This window comes from Microcebus murinus, chromosome 1, assembly GCF_040939455.1.
Source record: "Microcebus murinus isolate Inina chromosome 1, M.murinus_Inina_mat1.0, whole genome shotgun sequence".
Taxonomy (NCBI): domain Eukaryota; kingdom Metazoa; phylum Chordata; class Mammalia; order Primates; family Cheirogaleidae; genus Microcebus; species Microcebus murinus.
The window spans coordinates 118,063,562-118,086,889 of record NC_134104.1 but is presented as its reverse complement, the minus strand read 5'-3'; the positions used below and the strand labels follow the sequence as shown (position 1 = coordinate 118,086,889).

General features: G+C 49.4%; 1 protein-coding gene across 1 annotated transcript in view; it reads left to right on the top strand.

Annotated features, from left to right (window-relative positions):
- Nucleotides 1–3,278: 3,278 nt before the first annotated feature.
- ESYT3 (extended synaptotagmin 3) overlaps nucleotides 3,279–23,328 on the top strand; it is a 44,424-nt gene continuing 24,374 nt past the window's right edge. Inside the window, exons 1-2 of the mRNA XM_012749119.3 lie at nucleotides 3,279–3,805; nucleotides 22,660–22,701. Of these exons, the coding sequence (XP_012604573.2) occupies nucleotides 3,479–3,805; nucleotides 22,660–22,701 (369 nt within the window). The 5' untranslated portion in view covers nucleotides 3,279–3,478. The remainder of the gene's footprint in view (nucleotides 3,806–22,659; nucleotides 22,702–23,328) is intronic.

Below are 23,328 nucleotides of genomic sequence, written 5' to 3'. Positions count from 1 at the left end.
CTGGGTGCACATCTTGAGAGCTAAACCGTAGACACTCAGAGCCCAGACGCCAGCAAGGATGCTGAAACCACAGACACCTACTGAGTGTGAACCACCTGAGGGATTAAAGCTTCTCTTCAAAAGGTAAAATAATTAAGCCTCATGGGCTATGCCACCATAGATAGTAAAGAATCTCTCCATATATTTCCTGATCTTTCTTATGTTAGCCTTTGCTGGAATCCTCTGCATATTAGATACATTGTGCCATGAAGGAATAATTCTGTGCTTGCTAATTTTCAAGCACCCATAATTTCCATATTTTCATTATGATTTCACTTTTCTTCCTCTTACTACGTTTCTTCACTATTAACAAGTATGACCTGGTTGCTAACATTCCTGGGACCTTTAGTGGCTATAGTCCTTCTATTAATATTTGGCTCATGTATTTTTAATCTTCTACGTTTGTGGGTCAAGGTTTCAACAGTTTCAACAGTGAAACTTATGCTAGCTTGGGGATTTCACCCCACATCTGAACAAGATAATATTGCCACCCATGGAGCCACTAGATAAGACCACAAGTAACATCAACCTGTAACTCTTAAAAAAGCCTGAAGAGCTGTTTAGCTCCAAGCAGCTAGAGAAGATGGGTCTTTGGCCTCAAGCCCCAAAGACTTTCAGGCTCCATTCTCTCATGGGAATGTTAGGCAGGGACCAAATCTGCAGGTGGCAGATACAGGCCAGGAGGGCAGTTCCTAGGGGCAGAGAAGCTGGGGAAGGGACTTCAGAAAAACGCAGCTAATAACTGCAACGAGCAGGAACTTGAGGATTTGAGGCACACACACACACCTGTGGAGCTGCAGCTTTGTTATAATAACACCTGTCAATCATCTGGTAACATCCCACACCTCCTGTAAGCCCCCCACACCAGACCAAGCCAATAAAAGGAAACCCGCTGGGCATCCTCAATGTCTTTCTCCACTCGTGGAGACAGACCCGTTCCTCTCTGGGACGTAATCTCTCTTTGTATAGACCCCTTCTCTGCGATGAAAGCTGTTTGTGTGGAATTGCTTCCTATCTGTGATCACTTCGTTACACAGGCCCTGCTTGTGAATTTTCCAAGCAAGGAGCCAAAGAATCAGGATAACAGTCCACCAAGAGGCTGGGCCTGACAACGCCAAGGGAGATAAAGGTTCCAGTGTTCTAGATACAGATTCACCCTCAGGTGGGGTATGAAGTTTTAGATGCCATATGCTCCGTGTTCTCATATATTTAACTTATGAGAGTGATTTCATGGCATTATAAATAAGGATTAGAAAAGGTAAAAAAAAATCAAATCATCCCACCATCCTAATGTACTTCAGACGAAGATTTAGAGGAGCAGCAGCTCAGGTGGAGAACAAGTACAAGAGCCTTGAGACATAAATGAGCCTGATCAGGTGTTCAAGGAACAGAAAAGGCCATGCAGCTGGTGGGCAGCGATGTCTGCAGGACGTCAGCGGGTCTCCTGCTGCACATCTGTCTTTGTGGGTGTCCATCCAGTTCAGAAACCAACAAACTTCCTTTCTCTAGTAATGCTCCCCCAAATGTGCTAAGCCAGGTGGGGGATGAGGTGTGGACCTGGTGTGTGCAAACAGGGAAGGGAAGACAGATACAGGTGGCTCCTCTCTCCAAGGAATTTGGAATTGAGACACGGGAAGGGTCAAGGCAGTCACTCTGGGCTGGTGAGACTGCCTTGCAAACCTGGACGCTGTGGGAAGGTGCTGTGGTCTCCACTCAGCCAGAGAGATGGAGGAGGCAGGTCAGCAGGGAGAAAGTCAAGGACCAGAATTCTGCAGTTAACTTCTGGTCACTCCACCCTGAGGGCCAGCTGCATTCTGTCTCAGGTTCTGGGAAACTGCCTGTATCCTTATCATACATTCCCTGGTTAGAGGAGTGTTTTGAGGAAAGAGTTCTATGGTCAAATAATTTGGGAAACACTGTGTTTAAACAAAGTTTAATAGCTTTTTATCTGCGGGACTACTCAGAGCCTTTAACAGGACTGTACATGTGACTCTCCAAAGCGAACTCCAGAGAGCAGCATTCCTTACGTTGATTTCTCAGGCCACACTGGGGATGCAACAGGACGTTAAGCTTGGGGTGTTCAGCCTGTTTCAGTGAGTCCTGAAAAGCCAACAAGAGTGGAGGGGCCTAACATTCTGATCACCAGGAACACACCCATTGTTGAAAAGACTCATTGCAGCAAGTAATTTTATCCAGGATGGAGAAGGGAGAGATTGAGAGATACCTGAAGGGATAGAGAGAAAGAATACAAGTATCTTTTGAGTGCTGTCCATCTGGTGCAGCCTTTCAGTAAAACTGCTGAAAGAGTATAGAATCATCCTAGTACTCTTGTCAACTCCAAAATCACATCCCAGTAAGTGATGTGAGCCCTGTCACGTGGCCACCTAAAATATATGTCATCCACAAGATGATTTACCATCTGCACTTAGAGATTCGGATCTCCATTTGCTCTGATGGTTCAGAAAGGGTTAGATTGAAACCATGGGCTTCACCACTGACTCCCAAGCATCTCAGGGCTTGTTCTTCATTTCCCTTTTCATTCACAGGCCACTTGTCCTTGCTGGGTGCCCCATAAATGACCAGGACAGATAGGCTCCCAGAAGCTCCTCGTCTGATGACTTAGAGAATGAAGATCCAAACTGACACTCTGCAGAGAGGGTGGGGAGAGTGAGGCAGAGGGTTTGGGGAGGTGTTGGGGGCGCAGGGGTGTGAGTTTGGGGGAAAGGAGGGCCTGAGTTGGGTTAGGCTAGGCCAGGCCAGGGGCTATGTCTAAGCTTTACAGATGCCAGAGGAGGAGGCAGCGTTTCAGGCCCTGGGGGGCCAGTTAGAGGACCCCGAGGCAGGGGCTGGGGCAGCCCAGCTGAGCTTGTCTGTTGAGTGCCTCGAATGCCCAGCTGAGACTAGACTAGACTGCATATTGCAGACTGGGTGTAGGAAACAGGTTTTAGGTGATGTTCATCCATGATAAGTCACTTGTACACATGCCTCGGGTAGTCATAAACCGCCCGTGGCAGTACTTGGTCCACCGCCAGTGGCGAACGTGCCATTGTTGCTGACGCCTGCGCGGGGCGCTGAGGTCCGAGGGCTCCCGGGCTGGCAGGTTTGTCTTCAGAGCCCGATGGGAGCCAGGTCGGCGGCTTGACCCCGCCCCCTTGCACCTGGGCCCGCCCCTGGGGGCGGAGACTTCCGGAGCTGAGGACTCCGCCTGGAGCCGAGCGCAGGGGCTGCGCAGAGCGGCTCAGCCTGCCGCAGACGCTGCGGTTGCGGGCGCCTGGGAGGCTGCTGAGCTCCGAGCGCTGAAACGGCGCCGGCGAGTCCCAGCAGGACAGGGGTGGCGCAGCGACGAGTCCTCGCGCTTGGAGGACAGATGTGCCTGGGCGTTGAAGTTCGCGGCCTCGAGCTCGGGTGAAGCTCTTGGGAAGGGCAAGACGGCGGCGAGATGCCAGCGGAGGAGCCCCGCGCCTCTGGTGCCCCGGGCGCCCAGGGAACCCAGCGCGCGCCGGGCCCCGAGCTGCGCCTGTCCAGTCAGCTACTGCCCGAGCTCTATACCTTCGTGGCGCGCGTGCTGTTCTACCTGGGGCCTGTGTACCTAGCCGGCTACCTGGGGCTCAGCGTAACCTGGTTGCTGCTCGGCGCCCTGCTGTGGTTTTGGTGGCGCAGGAACCGCCGCGGGAAGCTCGGGCGCCTGGCGGCTGCCTTCGAATTCCTGGACAACGAACGCCAGTTCATCAGCCGCGAGCTGCAGGGCCAGCACCTGCCAGCCTGGGTGAGCCGAGCTGGGCCGGGGTTGGAGGTCGGGCAGATGCCTTTCGAGGTTCGGGAGGAACCTGCCGTCAGCCGGGGATCTGGGGCGCGCAAACACGAGGGTGGGCTGGAGCCCCGCGACCCGCACACCCTGTTCCCCATCGTGCTCGACATGCAGGCCCTGGGGTCGGCGGCCGTCCATCGCCGCGGCCTCCCTCATCCTCACGCCCTTCTCTGGGCCGGCTGCGGTGGGAGCGGGGAACCTGGGTTTCAGTTAAGGGCCCAGAGCCTGAGAGAACAGTCTAGGGCGGGCCACACCCAGGAGAAAAACAAGGGCGTGTGGAACTTTGCAAAGTTACTTGTGAGGGAAACAGAAGGTGTTTCTTCCACCTGCTTGTTGATTCAAAGAACGAACGCAGGACGCATAACGCAGATGGACAAATACAGCACTGGCAGAAACGGCGGACCCTAGTTGCGCCCAGCAGAGGCGGGAGCGGGGCGGGCCCGCGGGCTGCAGGTGGGAGTGCCGGGTAGCAGGCCGACTGCGCAGGGCCACGGCTCCCCGCCCTGCCCGCCGGGGATGCGCGCACTCTCGCACGCACACGCGGTAACACGCGCGCTGCAGCTGCACGCCCGTCTCCCGGGGTGGAGTGGCCGGGACTACGGTCCCTCCAACGCTTCTGGTCCCGAGAATCGCCTGGCTCACTTGAGAAAACTGAGTTCTGGGTCCCTGGGTACAACTCCCAGGGTGGGGCCAAGGCAGCCCGGGGGAGTCTCATGATTAGGTGAGTTTGGGAAACACTGGAAGAAGGGTGTTCAGTCCGAGGGTTGGTCTGGGCAAACCTGTGCTGTCCCTCTGGACCTGGGGGCTCTGGCTTCGCAGATTTCTTCCCGATACACTCAGGCCCACGAGGAGTGGGGTGTCCAGAGGCTACCAGAACCCTCGTTTTCTCCAGCCTGTGGCCTGTCTCTAAAACCCGACTGGGCCATAGGATCTTCATGACAGTAGCCTACAAAGTAGGGTGTGAGAAGAAAATATTAGAAAGACCCATTTATTTTAACAGAAATGAAAGGGCAATTAAGCCTTATTGTAAGAGGCTGCTCAGGCTTCCATTACAAAGTACCACAGGCTGGGTGGCTTAAACATTTTTTCCTCTCATTTCTTGGGGCCCGGAAGTTGGCGTCTCCTCAGGCCTCTTTCATTGCTTGCAAATGGTGGTCTCTCTCTGTCTTCCCGTGGTCTTCCTTCTGTGTGCGTCTGTGTCTTAATCTCATAAGGACACCAGACGTATTGGGTTGGGGCCTACCCTAATGACCTTTTTTTAAGTTAATTCTTTAAACACCCTAACTCCAAAAACAGTCACATTCTGAGACACGGGGGATTAACACTTCAATATGTGAATTGGGAGGGGGCACACAATTCAGCCCACTGGACTTACTAATATTTCAAGTACAGCAAAGCTTACAAGTAAAGCTTTGTAAGTAGGTTTACATGTTAATATATTGGGGATGAAGGGGCCAAAGACTTTTACTGATAAGGGTACATGATAAAAAAGCATAGTGACCACTTTCCTAAGATAGCAGCCGTAGGGGTAGTGGGTGGGTCCCGACTCCCCCAGACCTCCCCATCCTTGGCGGTTCTATGAGGGCTTGCGATTCTGAAAGGTGTGGACCCAGAGAACAAGCCTGACCTGTCCACATCCCTTGTTCACTGTTGAGGGAGCCCAGGCCGCCTGTCAGACCTCTGTTGTGACCCCATGGTGATCTCGGCCCATGAGGGTGAGCCTGTGAGACCTCGCCAAGTAACAGCCCTCCTTTTCTCCCCTCCTTGTATTAGGTAAGCCGCTAGACACTTAGCAGTATGCAAAGGCAGCGTTTCTGAGACTGGGCCAAGAATCAGATCCTGCAGGGGCATCGACACCCTCCCCCCTCCCACACCATAGAAACAGTTCTGGCCTCTGAAGGGGAAAAGGACCCCAGGAGCAGCACGACCTAGCCAACAGGGAGCTCAGCCTGAACACAAGAAGGCACCTCCTGGGTTTTCACTCCACAATCTGTACCCCATGCCTGACTCAGTTTGGCGTAGGGACACACAGAGGAAGGTGATGGTGTCTCTCCTACCAAGAGGGCAGACTTAGGCAGGAGACAGAAGCATAACAGGTAATTGCCACAGAGGTCCTGGGGAAGTCGGAGGCCTGGGGTAAAGGACATCCTGCCTGGTTTCCATATTGGAGTTCCCAAACCACAGCCTCCTGCCTCCTTGGAGGGGTCTGGCCTCAGCCTGCATTCTCCAGATTCCCCTGGCCAGCTTATCTGGCCAGTTTGCAGGGTCAGAGCCCGGATGCCCGTTGGATTGAGGCATTGCTGCTGCAGAGGGCATTCCAGGCCAAAGGAGGCTTGGGCACAGCGTGGAGGCGTGGCCTGGCCCACGTGATGGAGCACTGTGTGCTTGGCCTGGCTAAAGTGTGTGGTAGGAGCTGATAGAGCCAGGCCGAGGCAGGCTTGATGGAGGTTGGCCTCCGTTCTGAAGGCTGCAAGGAGCCTGTGCAAGGTTTGAAAGGCCCTTCAGAAAGCAGCACAGGTGGGGCAAGTAAGGCTGTAGGAGAGAGATCAGTTGGGAAAATGATTTGAGCCAAGATGGCAGTAGAGGGGACGATGAGGAGGGGAGAGATGTGTGGGACTCTAGATGCCTGGTGGCTTCTAGAGTGGGCGTGTGGGAGGGACCCAGGGGTCTTTCAGGGAACTTTCTGGCTTGGGGAGCTGGGTGCCCATGACTGTGATTGGGATTGCAGAATGAGAAGCAGGTCTGGGGAGGTTGGTTACCTGTGTGAACACTGGGAAGAGCATATAACTAGATGCGAGTGTGGGCTTTTTGACTCACCTCGGGAAAGTTTCCAAGCTCAGGAATGATGTGGAAAACCTGGAGCCTACTTGGTTGAATACTCTCCTCCCTTCCTCTCTGTCCCGCCTGGAACGTGGCGTTTGTGATGGCAAAGAGACAGGGTCTGGGTGTGGTGGAGGCAGCACAACCCTCGCCCAAGATTTTGGAGCATGGATGAATGGATAACTTTACCATTACCTGCTGACCTTTTAGCCTGCCTTCCCTCTTTTGAGAACTGATTTCTTTGCAGGGAAGAAGGGATGATGGCTTGTGTCCTCCTTTGGTATCAAGAAATATTTTTTTTATTTATTTTTTTTTTTTTTGAGACAGAGTCTCGCTTTGTTGCCTAGGCTAGAGTGAGTGCCGTGGCGTCAGCCTAGCTCACAGCAACCTCAAACTCCTGGGCTCAAGTGATCCTTCTGTCTCAGCCTCCCAAGTAGCTGGGACTACAGGCATGAGCCACCATGCCCGGCTAATTTTTTCTATATGTATTAGTTGGCCAATTAGTTTCTTTCTATTTATAGTAGAGACGGGGTCTCGATCTTGCTCAGGCTGGTTTCGAACTCCCGACCTTGAGCAATCCGCCCGCCTCGGCCTCCCAGAGAGCTAGGATTACAGGCGTGAGCCACCGCGCCCGGCCTGGTATCAAGAAATATTTTTGTAAGTTAACAGAGGGCAAATCAATTATGGGCAGATTGAAGAAAAGTTGTGCATCTGAGAGCCTCCTCTGTGCTGCCACACTCTGGCCTGCCTCGCACAGCTGTGCGTGTCGTTCCCTGCACACAAGCTCCCAGTGAGTAGGGATGACTGTCCAGCCACCTGCACCTTTTTCTAATTTGCACCCAGTCCCCATGAAGGGGTGGAGGCTGAGGCCAGGCAGAACTGGAGTGGAGGTGCCATCACTGTCCTCTGCGAGGCCACAGCTGCCATCGTCAGTCCTCAGTTGTGCGTATCTTTCTTGCCTGGTCTTAAACACCTCAACACGTTGCTATAAGCTGCGGCCTCCAAGTGATCGTAGAAATTGCTTTCCCTTGCCGAACTTTAATTGTCAAAGGATGTTGTGTTGGATGGTCTTTTAAAGCCATCTCAGCCCTGATGTCTGATTTCTAGTCAAACTGCTGACAATCCTGCCTCTCCCCTAGGTTCCCTTTTATGGGTGATATAGCTCCAAGGAAGAATTCTTGGGCTTTAAAAGTGGCCCCTAGCACAGAAGTGGCTCCCCTTTGTCTTGGGAATGTGGCCTGACCACATGGCAGAGGCAGGTTACCCCTGCTGCTCTCCCTTGCTGCAGGATTACATGAGGACACTTCTCTGACACTGTGTTGAGATGTATTTTTGGAGGCATTAAAAGCATTCTCAATCATCTGCCCTTGTTAGGGGTGGGGACTGTGTGCAGCACAGTGACACGCAGGAAGCCCTTGATATTACTCATTTAGCTACAGGCCCCGGTCAACCACTGAAGCCATCGCTAAAGGTGGTTGTGATAAGTGGAATGTTTGAGAAGCTGCCTGTACAGAGCCAGACACAAGTATGCGCTTGGTGGGGGCTGTCACTTTATGCTCCTCAAACATCCAAGCCTCCTAACTCTACCTAATATGAAATTAATGACCTGGTGCCCCTGCGACAACCTTGTCTTTCTGGGCGCTGGATGGCTGTCGAGGAGTGGAGCGAGTAGGGGGGACGTGCAGAGCACTTCAGTGACCCTCCATCCTGTGCCCTGGCTCTTCCTGGGCCTGCTCCTGTGTGTTCCCAGAATCCCCACTGTGCTGCTCCACTGGGGCTTCCCTTCCAGCCTTCAGAGCCCATCCTTTGTGCTCTGAGCTCCTCAAGGCCCTTCTTGGGGTAACCTTTGCTGCCGCTGACCCCTGACCACATCCCAGGGCGTGGGCCCCCTGTTCGAAGCTCTGCAGCCTCATCCCTGGGTTTGTGCCCTGGTCAGCCCTTCACTGATCCGTGCAGTTTCCAGTTATTCACTGTGTTATTGATCAGAGTACCAGTTGGATGATCGGTTTATCATGTATTTATTTTGCCCCTGCTATGACTGCACTGGTGTGAGGAGGGAAGTTTGGTGAAAGCGTCACCTGGTTCCAGGTCAGGTTGGATGTGTCTGGGGTATGAGAGCCAACGGTAGGAAAATAGCCCGAGGCAGGGTAGAGAGGAGAAAGGGCTGTCGGGAAACTTGGCATTCTGTCTGTGGTTTCCAGTCAGGCTTGCTCTCCTACCAGCTGGTAGCAATCAGTTGGCAGCTTTGTTAGGGACAATTAACCCTGTGTATCTGCTGGGGGGTGGTCTGATGTGGGGGAGGTATGGGCTTAGAGTCTGATGCTCATTCACTGGGAGATCTTGGGAAGCTCTCCTATCATCTCCCAGCCTCTAATTTCTCTCTGAAAGTAAGGTTTTTGGAGATGCTCTAGAGTCTTTTTAGCTGCAGGAACCTGCCATCATTAACCAGCCCCAGGTCAGCTTTTCTCTGGGGCCCCACACCCACAGGACCCATCCCCCAGCCTTTCCTGCCTGCCCTCATCTAACTGGGTGTGCTCTGGGGATGCCAGCCAGGTGAGCACCAGGGACAGGTGAACCATTCACACACATAGTGATGGGCACCCTGAGGCTCACGGCAGTGGCGCTGGGGACGGTCCCCTCCAGACCTCCCTGCCAGCCATTCAGGAGACAGCCAGGGCTGAGTGCTTTGCTTTCCTGGTGTTGAGATTTGACACTTTCTGTGGGTGCAGCAGCAATCATGCTAGGACCCGGGCACTCTGTGGTCTGTCCTCTACTGATACATCTGTTAATTAGAGGAAGTAAATGCAGTGATAGCTCTGAGCTAGCCTGGCACTCTTAAATGAGATCACAAAGCTTAATCCTTGGAGCCAGCGCCGTGGTGCCTAGTTTTAAATTTTAGGACTGGTTGGAATTTGGGGGACTTACTGTCCCTGTGGCCCTGTGAAGTTATTCAGATGGGCTTGGAGTCAGCCCTGTCCTCAGGAAGGAAGAGGCAGACAGGTTTTAGTCATGCCCCTTGGGTTTCTGCCCCATGTCGTAATGATGGTTCATGGACTTATTGTCCCCAGGGGCCAGGATTGAGCAATGCTAGTGACAGAGTGTGGGCCTTCTTCCCACCAAGCCCAACACAGGGATCTCAGGCATCTGTGTATTCACTACTGTACTCAGCCAGCAAGCATTTATCAAGGGCCTGCAGTGTGTCAGGCACAGTGCTGCAGGCAGGGCCACAGACGTGAGTGACACATGGCCCCTGCCCATGAGCTAGATGGGGACTCAGACCCACTAAAACAGCCTTTTCTAATACAGCGTGATCGGTCCTGTGAGGTGGCTGGCCAATGTGCTGAGGAAGCATAGGGAGGGATCTAACCCAGGCAGGAAGTGGCCCAGGAAGCCTTCTTGGAGGAAGAGGCGCCGTAGTGTTGCTGGTTGTGGTGGGCCCCCAGGGACCGTGGACCCAAAGGTTTTCACAGGTTTGGTCAGTTGAGTCCATCACTTCATCTTGGGGTGAGCAGCTCCTGGGACAGCACTTAGGATACCTAAACTCCCATGAGACTACCCATTGCTTCATTTACAAGGGGCTCAATCTTCCTGGGACGGGCGTGTCCAGGGCAACCTTTTCTGCAAGCCAGGTGTCTGAGTAATTGGGAGGTCACGTGGGAGAGGATCAGGGCCGGGAGTGGGGACAGTCTCTCTCCAGTGGGAGGAAAGGTGTGGGAGCTGATCCCTGGCTTCCCTCAGCTCCTGGCCCTGAGCCTTGGTAGCAGGCAGAGATGGACTTCTGTGGGAATGTCCCAGTGACTTTGGGGCAGCCTCTGGGAGGTGTGAGCTGCCCCCCTGAGGACCTGTGAGGGCCACAGCACAGCTACATATGGGAGTGGGGGCCTCAGACTGCCTTCCTCCTCCTCCTCCTCCCCCTCCATTCAGAGTCCTCCTCCCAGCAGAGTTCCAGGGCCTTCTCCATCTCTGGGAACCTGGAGCTTGCAGCACACAAGTGTTCACGTGTGCTTGAGGCAAGTGATTTCCTTTTTCCTTCTGCTCCTTTACTGCAAATACTGAAGAGGATTTAAGATGTTTTTCTGCCTCACTGGGAACTATTAAAGGGTCAAAGCAACATTTCTTCTTCTTCTTCTTCTTCTTCTTCTTTTTTTTTTTTTTACAAGACCCCAGATGTTTCAAGATCATAATCACCTACTCTATTCCTTTGCCTATTTTGTATTTGCTTTTTTAACATAACTAGTTATAAACTGGTTAAAAATCTGGTTTTTCTGGTAATAAAAGTAAAAGTATTCCCACTGTAGAATATTTGAAAATGGCCTAAATGTTAAAATTTGAATAGGCATTTCCAGTTCTTTCACCCAGAGATGCATTGTTGTATTTGGGTGTACTTCTTTTATATAGAAGATATAGGAAAACAATTTCTAAAATAACTAACACCCTTCCCTCCCCTTTTTTTCCTTCTTATTTTTCATGTCCTTATCCTTATATTACAAACATTCTCTAAAAACTTGTTTAACCACTTCAGTACGGCGCTCACCGGCCGCGAAACCTTGCCCACAGCCGGACTATCAACGAATCCGTTTTGCTCTTGTGTGATGAGGAAAGCTTTAAAGCACTGAAAGCTTGTTTTACTTTATAGGCAGCTTTACTTGTAATGTAAATCAGAATAGGTAACATATACATATGTGTTTTCATTACATTATTTTTACATGTTCATGATTTTATTTTGATAAATGAAAAATTAGAAAAGTCATGTCATGGCTGTCGGCTAAAGTCAATGTGCACGTTCATCTGTGGCTGTCGACTATAGTTGACCCTGGTACCGAAGTGGTTAAGGACTATGGTATCCTTAATATGAATATATATAATTTGCTTGACCATTCCTCTAACATTGATTATTTGGGTTATTTCCAAGTTCTCCTATTTGTGTGGTTAGCTGAGGGGGCAGTTTCCTGTATCTGTCTGGAATTTTCCTTCTGATCTGCTAGTCTGGATCTCATGACTTATCTGTCAAGTCCAAGCTCAGGCACCCCCCAGCCCTGGACCCTTCTCCCCAGGCTCCCACAGAACCCTGAGCCTCCCATGCTGATCTGCACCTACCTATTGTTTTCTTTTTTATGGACTCTACTATGGTTTGGAAGCACTTACCTATTTTTATGTTTGACTTTTTTTAAACATACTGAATGTTCTTTTAAGGTAAAGCATGTTTTTGTACATCTCTGTACCCTTAGCTCCTAGCTCAGTGCCCAGTACATAGTAAGCACTCAGTAAATACCTGTCGAATGAACATTACAGTGAATGTCTGCTATGCAAATCTAAGTCCACATTTCTCAATTTCCTTAGTGTAGGTTCCTAGAAGTTAAACCAATATAGCAAGACTTACGAACATTTTAAAGACACTTTTGCCCACTTCACTTGGGCACTTATGAATATTGAATACTATCTTTTTTGGACCTTTACTAGTGTGACAAGCAAGAGGGTAAGTATTTTAACCTCAGGCTTTACCAAGCCTAACTAGATCATGGAACTCTCCTGCAGCTTTCCATTATCACTCAGGTCCCCTCTAAATACCTGCTCTGTGGACAGCTCAGGGCCACCCCGTCTGCTCTGAGCCCTCCTTCCTTAGCAGAGGGTGCCAGGCTCTGGGCATCAGTGTTCTCACCACTGATGACTGCCTGTGGAGCTTCCTCTGCTCAGTTCTGCTGCTGGGTCTGGCTGATTAGGCCAGTCCCCCGATGGGTGTGGTGTTAAGGAGCAGGTGGATTAGAGAACAGAGTTACACAGAATTTCAAGTTGGCCAAGCAATTATCTCACTTTAATGCACTTATAGCAGGGTAATTTAAAGCAGAGGAGTGGGAAGATTTAAAAGCAGTTTTCATGGTTAAATGTTTGCTTCCCTTGAAGAGAGAAAGAAAAGGGACACAAGGCTATGCATCAGGAGAAAAGTGAGTAAAGTAGGAACCACTGACTGGGCCCCCACAGAGCAGGGGCCTGTCTCAGGAAGACAGGAACCAGCCTGAAGTCCAGTGACCGCTTCTGTAAGAAAGTTCTATAGGACACCCAGAGTGAGTGGGTCTCCTGTCCTGTCTGAGCATGGGGGCATGGTGAGGGGGTTGAGGTGTCTGTGTGTGTAAGGATGCCTTTTGGAGCAGGGAAGATCCATGAGGCTATTTTAGGAAAGAGTGTGTGTATCTGTATGTGTGATTCTGTGGATGTGTCTTTATAGTTCTGAGTGTGTGTATGTCTGTATGTTTATCTATGTATCTCTATCTGTATGTGTCTCTCTGCATTGTTTTTTTTTTTGTTTTTTTGTTTTTTGAGACAGAGTCTCACTCTGTTGCCCTGGGTAGAGTGCCATGGTGTCAGCCTAGCTCACAGCAACCTCAAACTCCTAGGCTCAAGCAATCCTATTGTCTCGGCCTCCTGAGTAGCTGAGACTACAGGCATGTGCTACCACGCCCAGCTAATTTTTTATATATATATTTTTAGTTGTTCAGCTCATTTCTTTCTTCTTTTTAGTAGAGACAGGGTCTTGCTCTTGCTCAGGCTGGTCTCCAACTCCTGAGCTCAAATGATCCGCCCACCTCAGCCTCCCAGAGTGTTAGGATTATAGGTGTGAGCCACCTCCCGGCCTCTCTGCATCTCTTGTGTGTGTGAGTGGCTGCTCCCATGGGAGGAGCTACGATCTCTGTGAGGGGGAGTCGGGAGAATCCACCTAGTGACAGGGAGGCCCTTTAAGTGAGGCCCCCCATTCCCCCTGCCTCCTGAGAGGGTCTGGTGGCCAAAAGCTCCTGCCAAGGCCTCCTACCCCAACCCCAGACCCATCTGTGTGGGCCCCACCAAGGCCTTGGCCCTGATGGGAGGCAGCCATCACTCTGGCGCTGTTTCCTCACTGCTGTGGAATCATTTTCCTAAAAGGTTTAAGAAATAAAGCACAGATGTCACCCCCTGAAGATGGAGCATGGATGTGGGCTTCTTTGTGGCCTCTGCTAGCGTGGAATTTTGACTTAGACTCGAGTTTCCTGTAATGTCTGTATGTCCTCTCTCAGTTCTCATTGCCACCACTCCCTTGACAATGTCTGAAAATGCTGTCATTAAAATATTAGCTCACTGTGCCTGGAAGGCTTTGGCCCGAGTACAGGAACAGCATCAGGAGGCAGGTTGGCTTAGGGAGGCCTTGGATGGGGTGGGGGCTGTAAACTATGGAAACTTCTCTGAGGGGTTGTGCAGGGAAAGTAGCAGAGATCTGAGATGCTGCAGACTTGACCATGCGCCTGGGCAGTTTCAGTTTTCCAGGCCTGCTCAGGGAAACGTTCCCACCTGGAATACAGCAGTCGGGATAGTGTACATGTTTCTACGAGGATGAAGATTACTAGAGCGCTGAATTTGTGTCCAGCACTAAACCATTTAGAAGGAGCTTCATTATCCTGCTTGATTGTGAATCTGGGCGGTACAGGAAGTAACAGCCTCACTTATCAATCAGTGGGAAACCTGAAGCTGGAGAAGTTAGGAGCAAAACCCTGCTCCCTGACCACCCGGCTACACTCTCTCTTTCTGCCTGGCTATAGAAAGCAGGTTAGCGATTGGGGGTGGCTCACCTGTTAGGGGAAGAGCAGTTCCCAGAGCCAGGAAAAATAATACTGTAATTGCTTTTTGCCTTCTAGCCCTCACCCTCTTTGTGGAAGAGTTCCCACTGTGAAGGAATCGAGGTTCCAAGGCTGCTGGTTAGCATTTGGTGACACAGCAGTATTCTCCCAAGAGTGACAGCTGGAGACCTAGGCTGTGACTTTGAAGCCTAATCAGGAATCCCTGAGGGCAGAGAGGCCATCTTCTTCCAGGGCCTGAGGAGGCCCTGCAGCTTGGGGGGCCCTGTCTATTCATTCTGCCCCCTCCACCAAGGTCAGAACAACCCAGGAGCTTGGTAAACATGCAGGTTTCCAGGCCCCTGCCCCAGTCCTCCTGAATCAAAATCTCTGGACCCTGACCAAGAATCTGCTTTTTTTTTTTTGCCCTAGACAGCCTCACTCTGTTGCCCAGACCAGAACGCCGTGGCGTCGTCATAGCTCACTGCAACCTCAAACTCCTGGGCCCAAGCGATCCTCCTGCCCTAACCTCCCCAGTAGCTGGAACTATAGGCATGTGCCACCATGCTCAGCTAATTTTTTCTATACTTAGTAGAGATGGGGTCTTGCTCTTGCTCAAGCTGGTCTCTCACTCCTGACCTCAAGTAATCCTCCTGCCTTAGCCTCCAGAGTGCTAGGATTACAGTTATGAGCCACCACACCAGGCCAAGAATCTTTTAACGAGCTCTCCAGGTGGTATTTTTGTACACAAAGACTGAGAATCACTGTGGAGTCTATCTCTTTGCCTTGCCAGGTGGTGTGGAGTATCTCCTCCTAGCTTGGGCCAGAGCCTCCCAGACTCACTGGGAATTGAAACAAAAATTCAGTGACTTTAGGACTCAGTCTGATGGTGAGCCACTCATTTTTCAGCCTCTTTGTTTCCTTAGTGAGAAAAGACAGAAGACAGTGGCTCTGATTGGGTCCCTTTGCCAGGCTTCACTGTGGGGTGCCCCATTGGGCAGAGTTTCACCTGGGCACCTGGGAGGCACTGGGCCTAGCCTGTCTGCGGCTGTCTTTGTCTGGGCCACAGATGCCTTGGCCAGTCAGTGGAGGTCAGAGAAACAACCACGTCCCCTGTGTTACCTCCTTTCCACAGTCTCTCTTCTCCTCCCTTAGTGGTGTCTCTCAATGTGCTCTTGGAAACTCAGCAGAGAATTTGCTGGGCTTTGGAGCATGCAAAACTGGACACAAGCCCAAGTGACCTGTTCTTGCAGGTACCTGAGGTCAAAATGGTCAGGGTCTGTACAGTTTCTGACAGCAGTTATGACTTCTGGAGCACTTATTCTGAGCCAGAAAGGGTACTGAGCACCTGATATGCATTTATTCTTCTAAGGAACTGTGAAGTTGGCAGTACTGTACCCAGAAAACTGCACCTTAGAGAGATGGGATTTTAAATGCACAAGGAATAGGTTAGAAAAACACTAAGAATGGACTTGAAATGCTGACATTTCAGGTGAAGAAAAGGAAGGAGAAACTGATGAGAAAAAGGTTTTATGGTTGGGCTCAAATCACATACAGGTGAGATCTGGGTTCTGGTCACCTGGGTAATCTTGGCAGGTATTAACTAGTCTCTGAGAATCTCCTCATTTGTATAATAAATATAATTACATCTTTGCTGTTCACCTTGTAGAGTATTAGGAGTATCAGATGAAAGTGTTTATGGAGTGCCCTTTGTAAGCTATGAAGCATGGCATGAGAGCAATCTTCTGCTCAGCCAGACTTTCTATAAAAGAGAGGAATATAGTGCTATGTAAGGTTTTCTTCAGAGGAGTGAGTGGGGCAGAGTGGAAAAGCACAGACTTTGTGGTCAGACAGACCTGGGTCTGGGTCTCAGCTCTAGCACTCCAGAGCTGGCGATTATAAGTCATGTGACTTCCCTGAGTCTTGGTTTCCTTATCTGTAAAATGGGGCTCCTAAGGGATTAGGTGAATATTAAATGATATGAGGTAACATGAACTCAGAAAGGTTGAAAATAGGATGGAAAAAGATACAACTGGGCAATTTTGAAACAAAAGAAAGCTGGGGTAGAAATTTACATATTAGGCCAAAAATAGAATATAACTCAAATGTATCGTAAAGACAAGGATGTTACATGCTTGTAAAGGGCAATAATTAGGCTATGATAACCATGGATATATATGTACTGTGTAATATAAACTTGAAATATAAATCAACAACTGACATGAGGAAGTAGATAAACCAACAGTTGGGCTTGGAAATTTTTAATGGATTCCTTTCTGGAAGTGATAAATCAAGCAGACAAGCAAGGATAAAGTATATTAGAAAGACATGATTAATAACTGGATCCCATGGAATAGTCATAGTTAAGGAGATTAATCATGTACTAAGCCAAAGAGGAATTATCCATATATTCCGATGAACTGACATCCTGCAAACTGTTCAGACCACAAAGAAATGAAATTATTGTTAGAAAACAATAATAAATATATAGCTATTGAAGTCTCATGTCTAGATATTTTAAAACATTACTATTTTAAAAACTCATTAAAAGAAGTTATGGAATAAAAAAACTGAGAGCAGAATAACAATGAAAACATTATGTTAAAAACTTGGCCGCACGGTGGCTCACACCTGTAATCCTAGCTCTCTGGGAGGCCGAGGCGGGCGGATTGCTCGAGATCAGGAGTTCGAACCCAGCCTGAGCAAGAGCGAGACCCCGTCTCTGCTATAAATAGAAAGAAATTAATTGGCCAACTAATACATATAGAAAAAATTAGCCGGGCATGGTGGCGCATGCCTGTAGTCCCAGCTACTCGGGAGGCTGAGGCAGAAGGATTGCTTGAGTCGGGAGTTTGAGGTTGCTGTGAGCTAGGCTGACGCCAGGGCACTCACTCTAGCCTGGGCAACAAAGTGAGACTCTGTCTCAAAAAAAAAAAAAAAAAAAAAAAACTTGGGGGATGTATAGCTTTGCATTTATCATAAAACAAACATTGAAAATGATACAACTCTAAGACTCAAAAAATTCAACTCTAAAAACATAAAAGAGCAACCGATTAAAGAAAGAAGGAAGGAAATAATAAATATAAAGATGAAAATGAAAAGTAAATTTTTAAAATGAAAAGAGGAAAGAGAATGAATAACACCAACAACAAAAGCTAGTCCTCTGAAAAGGCTAATACAATCAGCAAACCCTTTGGCAGGATGGATCATTTAAAAATAGAAAAGATGAAAATAAAATACAGAATGCAAAAAACTATAGATATAACAGATTGAAAATAATAAACTATTATAAACAGCTATATATCAGTTTGAAACCTAGATGAAGTATATTTCTAGAAAAGTATAAATGCCAAAATTGCTGTAATAAGAGATAAGTAGACTTTGAACACACCATTAACCACTACTAGTAATTAGTGATTAAGTGGTAATTCACTACCCCAAAAAGCTTTAGACCTAGATGGTTTTATAGGTAAGCTATACTAAACTTCATAGATCATATAATTCCTACATTTACCACTTGCTTCAGAAAACAGGAGGATCGGGAAAGCTATCCCATTTGTTTTACAATTTATTGTAAAATCTTTATACTAAAACCAGATATGAATTATACAGATACAAAAATTATAGGTGTCACTTTGAATCATGGGCATATAGAACCTAAATGAAATATCAGGCCAACTGTATTATAGTGAGAGGTTTATCCCAGAAACCAGAAAGAGTTCTGTGGCAAGAACCATCACTACTTATGTACCACATTAATGGACTAAGGGGGTAGGAGGAGCATGATTATTTCAATAGATTTAAGAAAGTATTAAATATAGTTCAATGCCTATTCATAATGAAAGCTCTGGGAAAATTAGGAATTGAAAAGAATTTCCTCAATGTGATAGACACTGTTCTCCAAAGATCTACAGGAAAAATCTGCTTAATGGAAAAACTTTAGGAGCTTCCCTTTAAAATCAGAAACAAGACAGAGATGCTGGCCGCCACCACTGTGGCTTACCAGAGTGGCAGAGGGCCTGGCCAATGAAGTAAAATAAGAAAAATAAGGATGGGGAGCCAAAAAGACAAAAATTATTATTTGGAGATTATAGAAGTCTATAAAGAACCTAGGACAGGGATGGGGAACCCGTACCCCCCACCCCGACCTAGAAGAATAAATGAAAAATTAGAGGTATTAACAAATGTCAGAAAAGTTGCCCAGAAAATGGAATATCACAGAATAATGTAACAAAAAATGTATAGGACTTTTATTTTTAAAAGTTTATGATCCTAAACATGAATATAATGTGAATAAATGGAATATTTTGTTCATGGATGCAGAACGTAATATTGTAAAAATGTCAGTTCTTCCACAAATTATAACTTCAAAAATATAACAAAATCCCAGAAGGATTTTTTCTGAAGATTTACAAGCTGATTCTAAAATTCGTCTGGCAGAATAAATACCTACTATTGTCTAAATCAGTTTCAAAAAGAAAAGCAAAACAGGGGAATCGCCCTCCCCCAAATAATTTTGCAAAACATAGTGAATAAAATAGGGTGACGCTGGCACAAGAACAGGCAAACAGACTGATGGAGTTGAATGCCAAGTCCAGAAGCACAACAAAGTGCATACGAGAAGCTGTTTTTTGAGTGAAGTAGCTTCACAGGTCGGGGAAAGATGGATTTTATTTTTGTTTTAGTGGAAAATTGCTTTAGCGAAAGTAGGGAGGAGAGAGAAATAAAGTTATATCCCTGTCTCACCCTATATAAAAAATTTCTAGACCAGTCGAGGTGGCTCACGCCTGTAATCCTAGCACTCTGGGAGGCTGAGGCCCGAGGAACGCTCAAGGTCAGGAGTTTGAAACCAGCCTGAGCAAGAGCGAGACCCCAGTCTCTACTGAAAATAGAAAGAAATTATTTGGACAGCTAAAAATATATAGAAAAAATTAGGCATGGTGGCACATGCCTGTAGTCCCAGCTACTTGGGAGGCTGAGGCAGAAGGATTGCTTGAGCCCAGAAGTTTGAGGTTGCTGTGAGCTAGGCTGACACCATGGCACTCTAGCCCAGGCAACAGAGTGAGACTCTATCTCCAAAAAAAAAAAAAAAAAAATTTCCAGAGAGATTGAAGACCTAAATGTGAAAAACAATAGATAAAAAATGTAGGATAATTCTGAGAATTTGGGGTGGGGAAAGATTTCTTCCAGAAAAGACCAATTATAATAGAAAAATAGACTGATCTATGTCAAAATGGGAAAGCATTGGGTAGCTGCTCCCTAAATATCAGTGTCTATGATTTCATCCCCTGCTCCAGATTTACTCAGGGGCAGTCAAGAGGAATGAGAGTGAAGGCAGGTCCTGGGATCCAGCTAAGGGAGGGCGTTCAGCTTCCTACACAGAATAGGACACTATATAGTCTTTTATTTTCTTGGACTGAATTGCTGCTGTTTTCAGGGGGTTCAGACACATCTATGGTGGAACCTCTTAGTGAAGAGCCTCGAATACAGGTGTGGGTGGCCAAGAGACACCATGAAAACTTCATCAGTGTGGGCCTTGGTAAATCTGTTCCTGCCCACGCTTTTGAGGTGGGTGTGGGTCACCCTAATGCAAGAGGTGGGCTGGTCATTAATACCAGCCCTGACTAAACTCCACAATCAGGCCAGGAGCTTGTTAAAAATAAGTTGCAGGGCCCCGCCCTGATGTATTCTGATTCATCAGGTGTGAAGCAGCTCAGGAATCTTCGTCTGACCAGCTCCCAAGGGCGGCCGGGGTTGGACCTGCCAAGCGGCATCACCTTTCCAGGGTCCAGAGTCAGACTCAGCTCCCAAGGATGCAGAGCCATGTGGGCTGGGATGTGGAAGGGGCGTGCATGTGAGGTGTGCCGGGCGGGGTGGGAAGTGCAGTGACTGGGCTGGGAGGAGGAGGGTGAGCCTTGGTACCAGGATGGCCTGTCACCTGCCTGCCTCCTTCGCAAGCCTGGGAGCTCCTTGAGGGCAACAACCTTGCATTTATTCCTACATTCATTCATTCCACAGATATTTATTAAGATGTTCATAGGCTAGGGAGAGGCTCTAACAGGGAACTAGGCCCCGTCAGCCCTCCTAGAGCTTCTGGAGCAGTAGGGAGGCAAGCACTAAGACCAAGCAGCTCTAATGATGTGTGTCAAATGCTGCGATGGACAGCCAGCAGCCACCTAATGGGGACACCTGTCGCCAGCTTGGGAGACCTGGAGAGGCTTCCTGGAGAAGTGAAGTCTAAGATGGTGATGAATGAAGCGATCAAAGGGGGGAGTAGGGAAGACTGTTTCCGACAGGGGCTGGCACGTGCAGGCCCTTGGGAGGAACAGGAAAGGAGAAGATGGCTGCACTGGGAGGTCCCAGGGGGAGTGGGGAATGAGGCTGTGATGTGAGCTGGGGCCCCTCTCCAGGCCCACATGTGCAGGAGATTTTACTTTAGTGCCGGTCGGTGTAGCAGGGAGCAGTGAGAGGGTCTCTTCCTCCACATGCCTGGTTCCTAGCTTGGGACCTGACTCAGGGCAGCTACGGGGACCGTGTGGTGACAGGCTGCCTCTGCCCAGCCGGACAGGGTGGGCTCCCCCGTGCTCCTGCACACTTGCCCACGAGTCCTTCCTGTGTCGTTCCCCTCTGTTCCTGTGGGCTGAGCCAGCTCCACCTCTGGAAACCAGGCAGTATTCTTCCTCAGCATCTAGGAACATTAACTTCTCTGCATTAGTACAGGCCATTGCCCAGAGTTGGGGAAACTGAGGCATGATGTCCCAGGGGTGTCAGGAGCATGAGACTCATCTAGCCTCCTGAGGCTGTTAAAAAACTGTTCTAAGAGAATTAAATTACTCTGTTCCCTCCTTTGCGGATGGCTGTCATGCATTTGATTCTTCAGGGCAACTGCAAAGCTAGTTCAGGGCCTGGTACTTGGTGTGTGTGCGGGAGCATGTGAACTGCATCGGCACATCTGCTCAGTCCCTGGAGAGTGAGCCCTTTGAGCCCCCACAAGGGGAGGATAAGCCCTTTCCCCAACTTGGGTGGGCCCAGGCCAGCCTCATGCTCAGGGGACTTGGGACATAGTGACGGTGGTGGCTGAGGCTGCCATTTTAGGATCTATGTTTTGTGTGTCAGGCACCCTGTACATGCACACTCTTACTTCTCTGTCCTTCCCAGAAGACGCTTGGGGAGGGAGGGAGGAATGAGCAGCTCTCCAGACCAGATGCAAAGACTGAGACTCCGGTGAGGAGGGGGTAAGCACTCTTAGACACAGCCCCCACCGGAGACTCACCCAGCAGGTGGAGTGGCTGGGAGTTGTGACCCATAGTTGGAAGCTGTGTGGCTGTAAGACAGGGCTTGAGGGCCCCCTCCTGCTGGGGGAGGGGGAGGCTTAGGACCACCTCCTGGCAGCCTAGATGGGCAGAGGTGGGGGGGCGCCCCACAGTACTCCACCCCCAGTTGTCAGTGCAAACATCAGCCTGGTAGATATTTATCATTGGGTGATGGCATTCTCTAATAATAAAATATCTTCTCTTTTTACTTAGCTGATTTTTGCGTTTTTCTAACTTTTCTACACAGGCTGTATTGCTTGTGTCATTAAAACGAATAAGGGGGCCGGGCGCGGTGGCTCACGCCTGTAATCCTAGCTCTCTGGGAGGCCGAGGCGGGTGGATTGCTCAAGGTCGAGAGTTCAAAACCAGCCTGAGCAAGAGCGAGACCCCGTCTCTACTATAAATAGAAAGAAACTAATTGGCCAACTAATATATATAGAAAAAAATTAGCCGGGCATGGTGGCACATGCCTGTAGTCCCAGCTACTCGGGAGGCTGAGGCAGGAGGATTGCTTGAGCCCAGGAGACTGAGGTTGCTGTGAGCTAGGCTGATGCCACGGCACTCACTCTAGCCTAGGCAACAAAGCGAAACTCTGTCTCAAAAAAAAAAAAAAACGAATAAGGGGGATGGAATTTGCAAGGAGCAAATTCGGGTGTTACCCTGGGGGGGGTCGTCCAGGATAGGGGAGCCTGTGCTTCTGCAGGGAGGGGGCGGGACAGGGGTGGGGCTTATTTGCATATGCAAACAAGCAGTTTCCAACCCCTCTTTCCTTCTGGCCTCCTACCTCCCCTGGCATGTAGGACTGAGGGTGGAGTGGAGGGGCAAAGCTACGTGACCATGATCACAGGCCCAGGGACGCCCAGAAACTGGCTTCCACCGCCAATCCATGCCGGCTCGTTGGCGCAGTCTGTTTATTTGCCGCCTACCCAACCCGACAGTGCGCTCCTGGCTCTGAGCCGGTGCTGAGGGCGTGCTTGTGACCAACGGGGAGGCTGGGAGCAGGGCTGGAATGGGAGCCCGCAAGGCCAGGCTCGCTCGCTTGGTTCCCAAGGGCATGGGGATTTGAGTCTAACTTCCCTTCCGGGCTTCTGTTTCCTAGATCCACTTCCCTGACGTGGAGCGGGTCGAGTGGGCCAACAAGGTAAGGTCACCGGTGGGGCTGGATGCACTCCGGGCCTGTCCTCCTGGCACCTCCAGCCTACAGGCCCAGTAGCCGCAGGCAGCAGCACTGATGGTGGCTGCAGGCATGTGGTCAAAGGCCCCGGGGTCCAGGAGGGGCAGGGATGGCTCATCTACTGCTGGGGAGGCAGCTTCTGCTCCTTCTTCCTTCATTCGCCAGAATGGCTTTCTTCTCTTTAAAAATTTTCTTTTAAGTTAATATATCTTAAATTAATACATGGCTACAGCAGAAAAGTTAGAAAACACAGAGAAGTATAGAAAAAAGTACAATCCTCCACTCACCCACCAGGCCAAGATCTGTACTTTCCTAGGGAGAGGAAGGCACTGATTATACAACAGCTTCTGGGTTCCGCCTGGTTCCCAGCCTGGATCTGGCACCACTGGCTGTGTGACCTTGGGCAGATTGCCTAATGTCTCTGAATTGGTTTCCTTATCCGTAAAATGGGAATGCTTATGGTTCCTGCCCTGGCTTAGATCCACTGACGTCATTGTTGTGGTGGCTGTTAGCTCACCAGGGGAACTCCCAGTGGGCTCTGCTGCCCAATGCCCCGAGGAGGAGGGCCCCTGTTGGATGGCTCCCTGTCAAGCC